Raw genomic sequence first — 15,039 nt, 5'->3', positions numbered from 1 at the left:
TTTCGCCATAAGTTTCACTGCGGTATACAGAATTTCATCGGGGAATTACATAACGTTCTTTTTACGCACATCCTGTATAATAATGCGTTACGGGCGTTCATATCGATTCATGGATCGCCGCCGAGACCATGACACGGATATACGTAGTTTCCGGCACGTACGCGATTCCCGTCCGGAATAAAGTGAGAGTGCACGCGTGAAGTCGCGAACGTGCGCACCCCGTCGTCTCAACTTTTTCGCACGTGCCGGATAGACACCCGATATGCAGATTATGGGAAGCCCTATGTCCTCCTCTTCCCCAGCGGAAGACGTAAAACTCATCAGTGGCATTCCGCGCGCCGTAGGGAGTACCTCACGAAAAACATGGTTGGGTCGATTAAAAATCCGCCCGATATGACGCAAGTGAGAACGTCTCGAACCGCATCGAACGTAAAATACATTGCAATTCCTATGCAATTGCAGCTCGTCTCCCCGCGTGAGATAAAGCGATGTGATAGTAGGCTATTCTTGAACACACGTTCGACGCTTTCATTCAAGGCCGGTTTTGTACATTATAAGTACGCAGCGACTCGTTTTCTAAACCCTAAACAAGTTCCCACACGGGAACGCGCTTGTTAGAACTCTCGTCGAAAATCGGAGTTGGGAAGATGCGTGTCGTGACGTTTACATTCGTGACATTCCTCCTTCCGCGAAATTAAGGGACCTAATTAGAAGCATCATCCTCGGTTATTTTCCGATCGTGCTGTCGTAAAATCAAGCACTTTACTCAGGTTCTGTGCACGCGAAAATAACGGAGGCTTGTTTCTTCAGCTCGGCAATTCGGTGTGGAGCTACTCCGTGCTTGAACGCATCGCGCCGCGTCTATGCAAGCCCGAAGCGATAATGTAGCACGATATAAGGTGTTGCGCGGATCGCAACGTCATGCGTTCGAACGATCAAAGTCAGGTACGTCGTTACGCTTCGCTGAATTGGTTTCCGCGAGCGACGGGAGTATTAGCTTAATGGAAGTGTATACACGTGATTTTTAAGACTTTTCTCTACGAGATAGGGTGGCAGCTGAACTTTCAAGAGACTAAATTAAGTCCTACCTTTCTCGATCAACATAAGAAAAAGACAAATGCAACGTATAACTAGAAGTAGCATGTCTAGAAGTTAGTTGACGATACGTATTGGTGTTTTATGGGTGTACATGCGTAAATTAATGCATTCTGCATGCTACATTATTATAAACTTTATAATGTACATTATTATAAACTTGGAATAATAGTATAAAAAAAAATCGATAAGTTGTCATTTAACACTGTGATAATATTATTAAGTGCAATATCTCGAAGCCATTCAATTTAACTCCTCACTATTGTTTTATCCATGTTATTAGCTTTCCCTAGAGCTTTCTACCTGAAACATCGAATCTCGTCGTATTATTCGTTATTCATCAGCATTCCTCGGAAAAATAAAGAAATTTCGCAATCCCCCCACAGATCAGAAATTGAACTTCCGGGAAATAAAACTTTAATAATTGACAACCTGTTCAATATTAAATCAAATAGCAGCCTTCGTCGAGAGTCTATTCGAGAAATGCAATAAAATAAATTCTTTATAGTGCAATATGCTACCCTCAACGCTATAAATCTAAATTTATTTTGTATTCCGGTATAATGTAGTACTGTATATTCATGTTTAGGGATTTATACATGTTAAATAAAACAGCATTGTAAATTATCCCTTTCCTAGTTTTGAAAAATAAAATTACTTATAAAAGTAATATAAAATTTATAATTATTATATAACAAAAATACTTTTTGTATATTATCTAACATATAAGTTTCCTGATATAACTCAAGACTTATAGTGTCATTAATCATTAATAAAAATAATATTAAATAAATATTAATATTTGCTTGTATTTTATTGTTTGTAAACTCAAAGTGGACATTCGCACGAAAAGAACGAAAGAAAAAAGATCACTTCGGAACTTGAAACATCAGACACCTTTTTTTTCTCGACCTCATTGAGGACCATGATACACTGAAAAAAAGGCTTGGTATTAATAATCCAACCTTGGTAAAGGTAACCAAGCGCTGTGGTGAAATAGTTTTAAATAAACGTATAGGTAAGTATGACAAAATAATTTTGTTAATGTTAACAAATAATTGTATCAAAACTTGATACGGTTTGGTTAATACTGACAAAGTTGGATGATTATTACCAAGTAATGATAAATGTAATCGAATGATTTAATAAGTATAAACAGATCGTTTCCTAATAAATACGAAATTATTTGGTAAATATTATAAAATTATTTTGATAATTATAACGAAATGATTTGATACATAGAAACAAATTATTTAATAAAAGTCATTAAATTATTTAATAAAAGTCATTAAATTATTTAATAATAGTTATTAAAGTATTTAATAAATAATACCAAGATATCCAAGTGTTTTCTATATTCTATCACCGTTGACGTGTTATTGTCATGATTTTACGTACTTTGAACAAATATTTACTTACTGTCCTTCAAAAGTCTTACATTTCTAAAAAATGAGTGAAGTGGAAAATCTGTTGATTTGGGGACTACAAGGTCTCAGTGATGTACTGAGAGGTATGTAGCTTATTTTTTTTTCTCAAATGTATTTTATTCATTTTATTTCCAAACTCTATCATTGTCATGCTCATGTGTTTTACTCATTTTTATATTTTTTCTTTAATGTGAAGTGATACGATATAGTACGTACTCTCTATAGTATGTGTGACGCACATAACCTACGTATCCGAATGTCTGAAGTCCCGTGCTTACACGGACACGGTACGTAGCTTGTGTGCGTCGCACATACTATAGAAAGTATGTATTATATCGTATCACTTCACATTAAAGAAAAAATATAAAAATGAGTAAAACACATGAGCATGACAATGATAGAGTTTGGAAATAAAATGAATAAAATACATTTGAGAAAAAAAATAATAAGCTACATACCTTTCAGTACATCACCGAGACCTTGTAGTCCCCAAATCAACAGAAGATTTTCCACTTCACTCATTTCTTAGAAATGTAAGACTTTTGAAGGACAGTAAGTAAATATTTGTTCAAAGTACGTAAAATCACGACAATAACATGTCAACGGTGATAGAATATAAAAAACACTTGGATATCTATACACATGTATCACAAATATAGCCGAATATGGGACCATCAGACCGCGTCTCGTCTCGGACGACAAATGATGAAATGGCCGCTGCGCAGCACGCTGCTCGAAACTAAAGCTGCATGTATATCATTTGTCTACCATGGTAATAGTTACCACATTGAGTAATAATTACAAAATAATTTTATAACGGTTAGCAAACCATTCAAACAATGCTTTTAAAATGATTTAGTATTAAATATCAAACTGTTTGCTAATTGTCACTAAACTATTTGATATTAAGTACTAAATTATTTAGTTGGTTCAACTAAATGCAAAATTTACTTTTTTTTAATGTTTATAGTTATTACCAAATATTTTATTTTAATAATTAAATTTGGTAATAATAACCAACGTCTTTCAAAAAATATATTACTAAATGCACCTCACAAGATTACCTAGAATTTTTTTCAGTGTAGCCAAGGATCGTCACGTAATGACGAAAATCGCGTTGCACGACGTGTACGAGGAAGATAAACGAACGGAGGAGTTTGTCGTGTTAGCCGCGCGATCGCGTTTAAACGTTCCACGGTATCCTCGTAGATTTCGCGCGAACACGAAACTCGGCGTACGTGATTTTTTTGCCAACGGGTAACCCATCGAAAGGTACGTGACTCACTCGTGACTCAGGTACTAATTTGTTCGCGGACGAACGCTAAGTCCGTGCGATTTTAAATGTGACGTGAAAACAATGTTATCGCGTGCGCACGTGTTTTCGCGTACCTATCCTGCATCCTGCTGATATCGCCAAGCTCGATACAAAGTCTGCTTCGATAAACAATAGTGTATGTATGGATCTCTTTCTTTTACTTTGACTTCAATATACATGGTCGATACGTTCGCTGTTCCGTGAGATAACGTCTCGTTGCGCAGGTAATAAAAAGATACGAGCCCGTGAGAGCAAGATAAAGGCAATCCCAATGACTTGTTTGTTAACATTTTCGGTATGGTAATGTAATTGCTATCATGGTAATTGCTATTACGGTCGCCGCAATAGCCTTCTGATCTTTGAAGAAATTTAATGCATCGCCGCGCAAATTTGTTTATTGTTTATCTCGAAGTCTTGACTTTTTTCAAATAACAGACTAACTGGTTAATTTCAAACTAGATTGCTGTAATTATATACATTTTTGAAGTTACGAAATATAGAATATAAAAGAGATCTTTCGTAAGTGCAATAAAATAGCAAAATTTTTAATAATTCTTACATTCAATCCATCTTTATTTAGAAATATGATATAAATTTTAATCACCAAGATTAATGCTATCCTATAATAATGCTAACCATTTGCTAAACAATGCTAAATAATTGCAATAGTTTACGTACTTGATACATACATACGAGTATTAACAAAAAAGAATTACGAATTAAATGATAATCCGAAATCCGAACATTAAAAGCTTTATGTTCTGCGGTACTATACAGGGTGAGGCACCTAAAACAGGCCACCTGAATATCTCAGCTGTTATAGGTGATAAAAAAATGTGTCAGACCAAACTTGCATGGTTTCGAGGGACACATAATTTGTTCTAAATCATTTTTTATTAGGTGGACGCATAAAGGTCATATGAAGATCAACTTCGTTTTGGTATGATATGTTTTTTTACGTACCATCTAGTAGAGCGTTTGAAGATGCGTACATTGATCTATGGGTCAAAATCATTCAAGGTCACTGAAGGCTAAAATTTCTAAGTGCTAGAACTTTTTCATTTCTAAGTTTACGGTATTTTCAATAGCAGAGAACTCTAGGCAATATAAAAAATAATTATATCATCAACTCAGAACTCCTCTGAGAAGAAAAAATTTTGAACTCGAGAAATTTTCATTTCTGAATTTACGGTATTTTCAACAGCAGAGAACTCTAGGCAATATAAAAAATAATTATATCAACTCAGAACTCCTCTGAGAAGAAAAAATTTTGAACTCGAGAAATTTTCATTTCTGAATTTACGGTATTTTCAATAGCAGAGAACTCTAGGCAATATAAAAAATATAGATATCAACAACTCAGAACTTCGCGGAAAAAGAAAAAATTTCTAAGGGCTAGAACTTTTTCATTTCTGAGTTTACAGTATTTTTAATAGCAGAGAACTCTAGGCAATGTAAAGTAAATTATTTTCCCTTGCAGTTGGCCTTCAGTGACCTTGAATGATTTTGACCCGTAGATCAATGTGCGCATCTTCAAACGCTCTACTAGATGGTACGTAAAAAAACATCATACCATTTAAAAAAACGAAGTTGACCTTCATATGACTTCTACGCGTCCACCTAATAAAAAACTATTTAAAACAAATTATGTATCCCTCGAAACCATGCAAGTTTGGTCTGACACATTTTTTTTATCACCTATAACAGCTGAGATATTCAGGTGGGCTGTTTTAGGTGCCTCACCCTGTATACGCATTTACAGATTAGTTTAGTTTGCATAACATCGTTCGTACATGCTATGCACTCGTCAATAGTTTGGATGTACCGAAGAGCATGCGATCATTTGCAGAAACTCAAACAGATATCTGCAATTTACGCCATTTACGTGCGCTAGGTTAACGAAGTTTCGCTAAATAGATTTCTGAATTGTACAAGCTACTAATTGACCTGACCCGAGTAAATATTTAAAAGGATAATATCACCATTATATACACCTCGCGAATAATTCTCATGATTGTAATAGCCACAATTTCAAAGCAATTAAATTACCAATATTCATTAAAGAGATAGCAAGTAAAAGGTTTGCGCCTCGATTATCTCTCATCAACCTGACTAACAAGAGCAATTCATTGAAATACCCTTAAAATTAACAAAATATTTCAGAAGTACCTTCTACGAAATGTTCTTCCAATAATTTCCACTTCTTGTGCAAATATTAATTAAATTAATGTGTTTGTCGATTATTAAAGAGAGAAGAGGAAGATACACCAAAACGAATACCAATGCATTTTGGAATATTATTAAGTTTAAAAGCAAATGTGAACATGAAAAATATATTAAAATTAAATATTCTCGAAGTAGAAATAGAATAGTTAATTTTAAAATCTTCTCAACAACTTTCAGATAATAGATAAATAAATATACAAAGAGGATATTATTCATATAGAAACTAAATGAGTTCCAGTTTCCCAAGTTAATTTTCATTATTATAATTTTACTAATCAACTTCTCACGAGAAAGGCTGAATAATGGCAAAAGCTCAAAAGTTACACGCGGTAAAGAGAAAACTCTGTGATCTCTCATAATTTCAGTAGCAAAGATAACAGCTTTCTGTGATTAATTACAGTTCTCTGAGATCTCGAGACTCTACGGAAAATTTGTCCCCGATCTTCGAAGAGGCACAATAGCCAACTAATCTTAATCGAAACGTTCTAATTATGCTATTCGCTGTTTCATGAGCACGCGAGCACAAGAGACAGAAGCGGAGACGCTGTCATCGCAACTTCTGGGAGGCTTCATTTTCTCAAAATGAGAGAGAAGAAAGTTGCCGCCGTATATTCATGTATCTCGCAATCGATCCCACGATAGTCTGCCAATTCCCTCATTAATTAGGGACGACTTAATTGGGCGTTACTGTTTCCTCTTCGTTATAAGCATCGTGTCAAAGAGAAAATCGTCGCAATCTTATGGGAAACTCAAGAAACCGAATTGCGTAATCGAAGAAAAAACGTGCTCGATTGCTTATTAATATATCGCTTTCTCACATAATATCGAAAATTGTAAGCACCCCTTGCTATTTATACGTACTCTTACAGACATCGGAGAAATATATAAAATTGCCGTCGAAAATGCCGAAAGTTTCGATAAACAAAATGCAGAATCTGTATAAAAGTATTTTGAAGAATTAGGGACATTGGAACTTTTCAACTATCCAATTTTATATAAATAAAAACAGGCTAGCATATCAGCTGCGGGCGAACGGAGCGTTATGCAAACGTGCATATTGCGAAGGGAACAATAACAACGAGCGAATTCATTTCATACGTTCATGGATTTTCCGACGATCGTGACTGATATATGTCCAATCCAGTTCATCCAGGGTTAACAACGGATTGTAACAGCCGTTACAGTCTATTGGAGCGCGTTGGAATTTTCTCTCGCTATCGCCGTTCGGCGTGAATATTTACAAAAATACAAGTAAAATTTTGGTTCGTTCGGTAGAAAGGAGTTAAGGATGGTCGGCCAATGCACCACCTTCCAAATTAGCATTTCAATTTGCCGCGCAGGTGTCTCGACGTACTGCAACCGCGAGTCAAACGAGGACAACCGAGCCGAGCTAAAGCCGAGTCGAGTCGTCATCCGCCACCTGACATTTTCGATGCAAAGCTGCCGACGATGGAACGGCGAGCGCGTGACATTTGCATACATACATACTCGCCCGCAGCGGTGTTTTATCGTGTCGCGTACGAGTTTACAATCCGATGATTCTCGGTCGCTACTTTTCGGCTGAATCGTCATCCGACAATCGCTGCGGGCCCTGCCTTCTCCCGAATCAAATTGACGGATTGATACGAGTTTACGCCAAGAAACAAATTATTAATGAAACGTTTCTCAACTAGCAGTCCAATATCTGAGAGTGACTCTTTTGTTTGTATAATAAACTGTCATTATTATAAATTATTATTTCAAAACTCATTGCCGAATATCGATGAGCCTAACCTTTGATGCTACAAATATCAATACGAATATACGAAATATCAATATTCAATGACGATTATGCTTTTATTTTCATTAATGCACAAAGGGACAATTTTGAGTGTTTGCAACATCATCGGAATTCACGAAATTTATGCTGATTTTAATTTCTGATTGTGATACGTATCGAATTTCGCCGACATGGCGTTCAATAATAGCCTTGAAATTGCGATGACAGCTCGTTTATTTGGCAATAACAACATCGCCACAAATTATAAACGAACAGCAGATTTCTACGCGATTCTCAGGCGACAGTTTCGTCAAAAATATTCTTTCATAATGAAACGGATTCGTCTTTGTCAGACAAGGCATTGTTGATTTCAGATCAGATTCTTCCCGCGAATGATAACGAGGTCGAATTCAAAGCAAAATGCCAATTCGCAGAAAAGTTGAATACACCATCATATTCACCAATGGCCTTCGAATCATACGAATCAACGTTGAATAATATAAAAATAAAATAAAAATAATATAAAATAATATAAAAAACGTTTTCAGATTGATTTCTCAGAATTATTAAAACATGCGAAAGAGACGATATGCCTAATATCTTTATGCAATATACTACATATCTTATATCACCTGACATTATATAATCAATGATATTATGGAGCTATCAAATTATTCAACTTGTGAATGTCTAGATAACTGAAGCCTCGATATTCAGCAATATAACTGTGATGTGTTCCTTTTCCCATTGACTTAAAAAAATATTCATATCTTGATTCTACATCTCGAATTTCTCTACCTTGTAATAAAATATATCACGATCCTCGCCAGTTGGGTGCAAGATCATTATGATTAGCCCAAGTACTAAACCTTCTCCAAGTTCTGTATCGTCATCGATCGTATCAACGCCTTACTAGAGGGAAATGAACGATACGATCGACACTAAAGATATGCGGTGAAATAAACGACCGGAATATAAAAATAACGAAAGGAAAACTGTTTGGTGACTGGACGCAACTGTTGTTTCAAATGTGTGCTTAAATTAACTTACGCAATGAGAGAAGCGTCGAGCTCCACATATGGCAACGGAAAAAATGACAGGCGGACCTTATGGGCGTCGAAATCGCTCGCCGAGCGTTGTTTTACCGTGGATCGCGCGGCGGCGCGCAATTACTTTGATTGGCGGCCAATTACTAGAACGCGGCTAGTTTGCTTTAACGAAAATAAATAATTATCGAAACGAAGCTCTCACTTGACGTGCTGTTCGTTATTATCGCTGCCTCACGCGCGCGAGACTGGCATGTATGCAACATTGGTAAATCATCCGGGATTCGTTAATTATCGGTGCCGTCTTTCTCAGTTGGCTATCAAGCTGTGTGATAAGCATCGAAAGCGAGTTCCGAAGTCCGAGCGTAATGCGTGTATGTGTGTGTTTGTGTGTAGAGAGAGAAAGAGAGAGGCGCTGGCCTCACGATAAATTATTCAAGCTCGTTAATCGCCGAGAGAAAATGTACAGGTATTATACGTTTAATTATTCGGCTGATCCGTTAAACGTAACAGGCATAAGTATCATCTTATTCGTGACATTGTTTGACATTCAAGCATCTGCTTTTCCCAAACTCCAAGTAAATAATCATTTCGACTCTTCGTACCTTCGTAAAAATACTTTGTATTATTTTAGATACAAGAATTACTCCGAATAGCTCAAAGCCTCTAAAGCCTCTTTCCAACGATCGAAAAATCTTATCGAATCTCCATGTTTTCACGAGAGCTTCATCTCGAAAAGCAATCAGAGAATACACTGGGACGAGAACTGGGCGTATTAAACGAAAAAACATCGCGCGTTTGCTCGCGAGAGCGGAGCCCAGCCTGCGCAAGCCTCTCAACGCCTGCGTTCTCAACGGCACGCGCGGCTCATTACAGCGGCACGACGGAACAACGGGCCATCGTTACGAACGGCTGGCGTTGCGTACTGTTAGAAACGCGCAACGCGCGAATATCACGGTAAGTAATCGCGAACTATTCTTAGTACTTCAGCAGAGGTGGACCAACCTTAAAGCTCGTTGTGTGGTCTTCATCCTCGATGTGACCCGTCCTATCCCCCGCACCAAGTGGTTGTTCTTCCTCCACCCACGTCTCGTCCTCGTTCTTCCCGTCTCTCCGTGCTCCACTCCTGGCTGTTATCTCACCGGCGATCCGCCGCACTCGCGTCGAAACGCACCGACTCGATCACAAAATCGAAACACTGAATCAAAAGTTCGTTAGTCGCTCGCGACCGTATCGTCTTCGTCCGAATGTTACTCCGGAAGAAGATGCGGAAGCGCTCTCAAAATCGCGAGTGGATCATGCGCGTGGCGCATCCGCGCACTTGGATCACACGCGTGAGCCGCTAACTTCACGCCAATCTCGAAACACCACGGGGAGCTACACTCGCGACGCGTCACTCGCGACTTTTGCCGAAGTACCGATACCGATACCGATATGTTTCTCCCTCACACGGTGTCTCCGCGAGCGTGATTATTGTCGCGACGCAACGGAGTCGGAGATTTAATCACATTTCTTCGGAAGCTCGTGAAATTCGACGATATCCTCGCGGCATCCTTTCCCCTGCGTCCTGCCGTCGATGTTCCGAACAAACGCCCAAGTAACTGGCGAGATTATCGGCACCTTCATCGAGGTGCAGAAGAGGCGTCGTGAATTAGATCAGTGGGGCTCGCGAGCGACCGAGAAACTTGGGTCGCGGCGGCGAAAGGCCTCGCGAACCGTCTCCGTCCGTCTATGTCCGTACCCCGCACTTTTCTCCGTTAACCTACGACTTTCATTCGTCCTCGTACGCCTGATTTTCCTCGTGGCTCCGCGCGATTGTTCCAAACCCCGATGCAAACGCGGCGCGCGTTGCCGCGCGTACTTGCGATATTGCCCGTTATCTTGTACCGTTCGCCGCGTTTAACCTCTCGACAAGATTTGATCCCGATTTCAGAGCGTTCGAAAAATCCGGCTCTCCTCGTCGTGTGGCTTTCGCGGTCTAACCTAATTATCCCTCGAACGCGATACCTCCGTTCCTGTTCGTCTCCTTCTCTCGCTCTTCGGGCAATCCTTTTTCAGGACGCGGGAAATTCAGGTTCTCCCACACCGAGAGACTGGCCGTCGCGTCGGTTGACCTCTTCCGGATCGACTCTCTCGCTCGCTCTATCGCTCGCGAATCATGGCGACCACGGATCCGCGCGGCATCGCGCGCGTAGCAGCGTCGCGCATCGCTCGCGCGTCACTCACGTTCGCGGCGACGTTCGTTCGGTTCGGCTGTCGCGCGCCGACGCGAGCGAGATGAGACGACTCCGTCCCCGACGCGCCTCAACAGCGAAATCGCACCTTGACTTTGTTCTCGCTCGCCTCGTCAGTGACGTTTGTCACTCGCCACGATCGATAGATCGATGCGCGAGACCGACTGCGCACCGACCGTCGGCGATTGATGCGGATCTTCAAATTCCCATCGCTTTCGCGCGCGATCTAACGCTGATGAACACGATCGGCGCGTTTCGAGATGAAAATGATCGCGGATTGTTTTCTCCCGGGCTCCGATATTCAGATCATTCCAAAACGTTGGCCAACCGTATTCGCCGGTGAATCCGTACGCGTCAATATCGCGTTTCGGTTTCGAAAAGCGGCCTTCAAATATGGCGGCCGCTGCGAACAACGGCCGTTATTCGCGTTCGGCGTGATCTTACTGCTGGCGCACCTGCGATCGATTTGCCGGCTGCCCGTCACGCAGCGTCGACCCTCGGTCCCGCGGTGGTCGCCGATTCGTGCGAGGAGAATCCCTTCGATAGCCCCACGTGTCCTCGCGACGTCCGATCTTCCTGGCGATCTACAAGCCGCCGCCGAAAATCCTCGCACCTCGCGGAGCAGGTGCGGAAGGTGCTGGTTCACGCCGAGAAGAGGCACCGCGCAGCCTCCTCCGCTCCGACCTACGAGAGGAGTCCGGCGCGAGTACGTACGCGCGAGGACTGGTTTCACGGGCCCCGCGCTCCCCGTGCCCGACCGGCCAGACTACTTCGGACACGGTAGTGCGGGATGGCGGGTGTCCCGAGTGCGAGTGAGACGAACGATCGCCGCCGCCGCGAGAGGAGAGCGGAGCCGGTACCCGCGCGCGGTGGGTCCCGTTCCACGGAAAGAGGCTCACCGCGGTGAGCGCGCGAGCAAGTACTGTTACTTAGACGGGGGCCCGGGCAACGGGGGCCGCCGCGACGCGCTCCGAGACGCGCACCGCGCGTAACCTCGCGGTACGCGAGGAGCGACGGGCCGCCGCCGGCCGGCGCGCGCTTTTCCTCGGGCCTGGGTCCGCCTCGCGTTTCGTGGGAAACCGTATCGACAGGGAAGCGCACTCCTCTCCTCTCCCTCCTTTCTCCCGTCCGGCTCCCGCCGCGACGGGTGGCGCGGGGTGCCTGTCGCACGAGCGCGATGACTTTTTTCGCTCGACGCTTCCTCGCGCCGTCCGCGTCTCTTTTTTTTCTATGACGAGTAAGAAAATCACGAAAATTTTGGGGATCGCTCACCTTTGGCTCGTCATCGACGCCGCATCACCGGTGCATCGTGTCCGCCTCGCTCCTCGCGCGTCCGGAACTCGACTTCCCGCCCGGACGGGGAAAAGACGCAGAAGGGGGAGAGAGGGGCAGTGGTAATGCGGCGCCACTGCAGGCTGTAAACAAATCTGCTCGTCTCGGTGACCGAGGAGTTCCGGGGAGTTACTGGGAAAGAAACAACGGGGTTGATCCTCACGTGCGTCTTCGCGCGTCGCGTGTTTCGAACGCGTGCACGACGCACGCACGTACACGCGTGTAGCGGTGACGATGCGGGGGCGGCTGACGCTTTGCCGCCACCTGCTGCTCGATTCTGATTGGACACGTGCGGTTCGCCCGCGCGTTTCGCCGCTTCTTTCTTTCGGCGACGCGGTCTCGCTTCTCGCGCCAGCAAGGGGATGCTTACATGTCCGGTCGGATCCGCGTCTCCTTCTTTCGCTCGTAACTGACTGGTCGACGTCGCGGAGCACGCGATACGACGCGAAGCGCACACACCGCTCGATGGTCGCGGCTCGACTGGACGGCCGACCACCTCCGCACCGTTGCTCGTCGCGTTCACGCCCGTAGCGTGCGCGTTGGCGCCCCACGGCTTTCGTGTCACCTGCGAAAACAAAACGTAGCGAGAATGAGAGAGAACTCTGACAACTCAAATCGTCCGAATCAGACGTCATGTAGGAGAGAGCATATTGAATAATTAATAAATCTTATTTTCACGAATTGTGGGTGTTATTTATTTATTTATTTAGAAGCAAAAAGATAGACCTGTTCAAGCTCGACTGTTACGTTTCATTTTAGGAAGTTTGAGAAGTCTCTTGCGAGCTCGCACTTTCGAAAATTGAAATCATCCTTTCCTTTTCCTTCGCTTCTAAATTATTGAAAGCGGAAAATGTTGCGCATTAAATAAAGTTTACCCTTTTTGAAACGTCTTTCGTTCGGACTTTTCGCAAGTACTTTTCGTGACTTTGGAAAATATCGATTTCCTTGTTCAGCTGGGTAGTCAGAAACGCGCTTATGCACGTACCTGCGCGTGTTCTCGCGTAAACAGTAAAGTAGGCTGTGTGCGCTTGCCGCGCGTGTGCGCGAGAGCGTGAGGTGAGCGGGTGTAACCGGTTCCGACGATTTTTTCACGAAAAGCACTTGCGACGCTTTATAAAATTGTACGCATCCTTTGTTGTCGTCGTCGTCGTCATCGTCGTCGTTGGATGTCATACGTGCGTGTGCACTCGGTCCATCGCGCACGTCGGATCCTTAAACTCGAGTGAGCGCGATGTATTCACGCTTGCGAGAATCTGAGCTGATTATGACTCTATTCATGTTATTCTCATGCAGAGTTGGTGTACAGCGAAAGAAAACCACAGCATTTTAAGCAAAAACTTGAATAATCTTGGATAGTAATGAAAACGAGCAGCATTGATGTATCACATTCGTGCGTTCATCGCAAATTTGGAAAAACTAGAAACTATTTATTTATTTAACTAAAGGAATTACAGTATAAAGCGAAAAAAAAGAATTTTATTCGCATGGCATCATCAAAAATTCCATGTACGTACAACACTATACATACCGAAAGTTTGTTGTCGCAGAGAGTTGTATTTCGTGTATAATTATTCATCAAATAATAATCAAATATCAAATGACGTATCCTGCCGTCGCAATTGCTGCCTCTCTACAGAAAATTGAGCGACTCGTTAGTAAAATAAAATCCGTGATTATTCATTGCAATCAGCTGCAGGGTTGTACAATGCCGTTAAATAGTATTACGTAACGAGATCCAATTGTATATAACTCATCACGACTCTTGCCGAGCCAATCGAACGCTCTCGTGTAAACCTTTTGTCGAATGCCATTGATGTTAGCGTTGCGCATCAACTGCTCCCGGTTCACTGAACACTGAGCTCCGAATTTTATATCCAGTTCAACAAAAGCCTCATACGGTTCGTGGAGTCTCGAGACCAATAATCGTGAAATTCGATGGCACAAAAATCGACAAAACATTCCGTCGTCGAGACACGCGAGGAGCTGCGTCTCGTCGTTCGAAAAGAAAAATGACAATTATATTCGTCGGGCCAAACTTTCGTGGAATGCACTCGCTGCGAGCGCATTCGAGAGAACGAATCAGCAGTTCCCCGTACTTGACGTCTCTTTTCATGCACCGCCTATTGCGGTATAAATGAAACAATAACGAGTACAAGTGTACACCCATACGGCACATAAGCTTCCAGTTTTATTGCAGGAATGTTGCAACATTACAAGTTGCAACGTAATTTTGCAGAGATATTACGGAGATATACAATTGCAATATTGCACCGAAATGATCCTGCAAAGTTGTATGCGTTTTCGCTCCGCACCACTAGGTGGTGCACATGTCGAGTTCTTACTCGACGTTAAGATTTAGCGTCACAGTTATATAAGTACGTGCCTTGGCACGATAACAATTTTTCTGAGAATTTTGCACTTGCGGCAGAGGTTCCCATGGACAACGTCCGCGCACGCCGCAGGCATCTGAAGTCATTAAATTTGCCCATTTAATCATAATTAAGTATTAGCTAAAAAACAAATTACTTTATAATATTGGACCAGTATAAATTACTCTCTTTTACTATACTATTATATTTTTTGCAATGTTGCTGCAATGTTTCGT

The 15,039-nt window shown here is 42.3% G+C and overlaps 1 protein-coding gene across 4 annotated transcripts in view; it reads right to left on the bottom strand.

The window, feature by feature from the left end:
• Positions 1–12,921, bottom strand: part of LOC105277821 — a 110,928-nt gene extending 98,007 nt beyond the window's left edge. The window contains exons 1-2 of one of the 4 annotated variants that reach the window (XM_011336469.3): positions 12,805–12,921; positions 9,874–10,488 (exon numbers count right to left, since the gene is read on the bottom strand). In XM_011336469.3, coding sequence (XP_011334771.1) covers positions 9,874–9,899 — 26 coding nt within the window. In that variant the 5' untranslated portion in view covers positions 9,900–10,488; positions 12,805–12,921. Of the gene's footprint in view, positions 1–9,873; positions 10,489–12,374 lie in introns of all 4 variants that reach the window. The other 3 variants (XM_011336468.3, XM_011336470.3, XM_011336471.3) reach the window with 3 other exon arrangements.
• Positions 12,922–15,039: the final 2,118 nt, after the last annotated feature.

The sequence above is a fragment of the Ooceraea biroi genome, chromosome 1 (assembly GCF_003672135.1).
Source record: "Ooceraea biroi isolate clonal line C1 chromosome 1, Obir_v5.4, whole genome shotgun sequence".
Taxonomy (NCBI): domain Eukaryota; kingdom Metazoa; phylum Arthropoda; class Insecta; order Hymenoptera; family Formicidae; genus Ooceraea; species Ooceraea biroi.
This window is presented reverse-complemented; position numbering and strand designations above follow the sequence as displayed.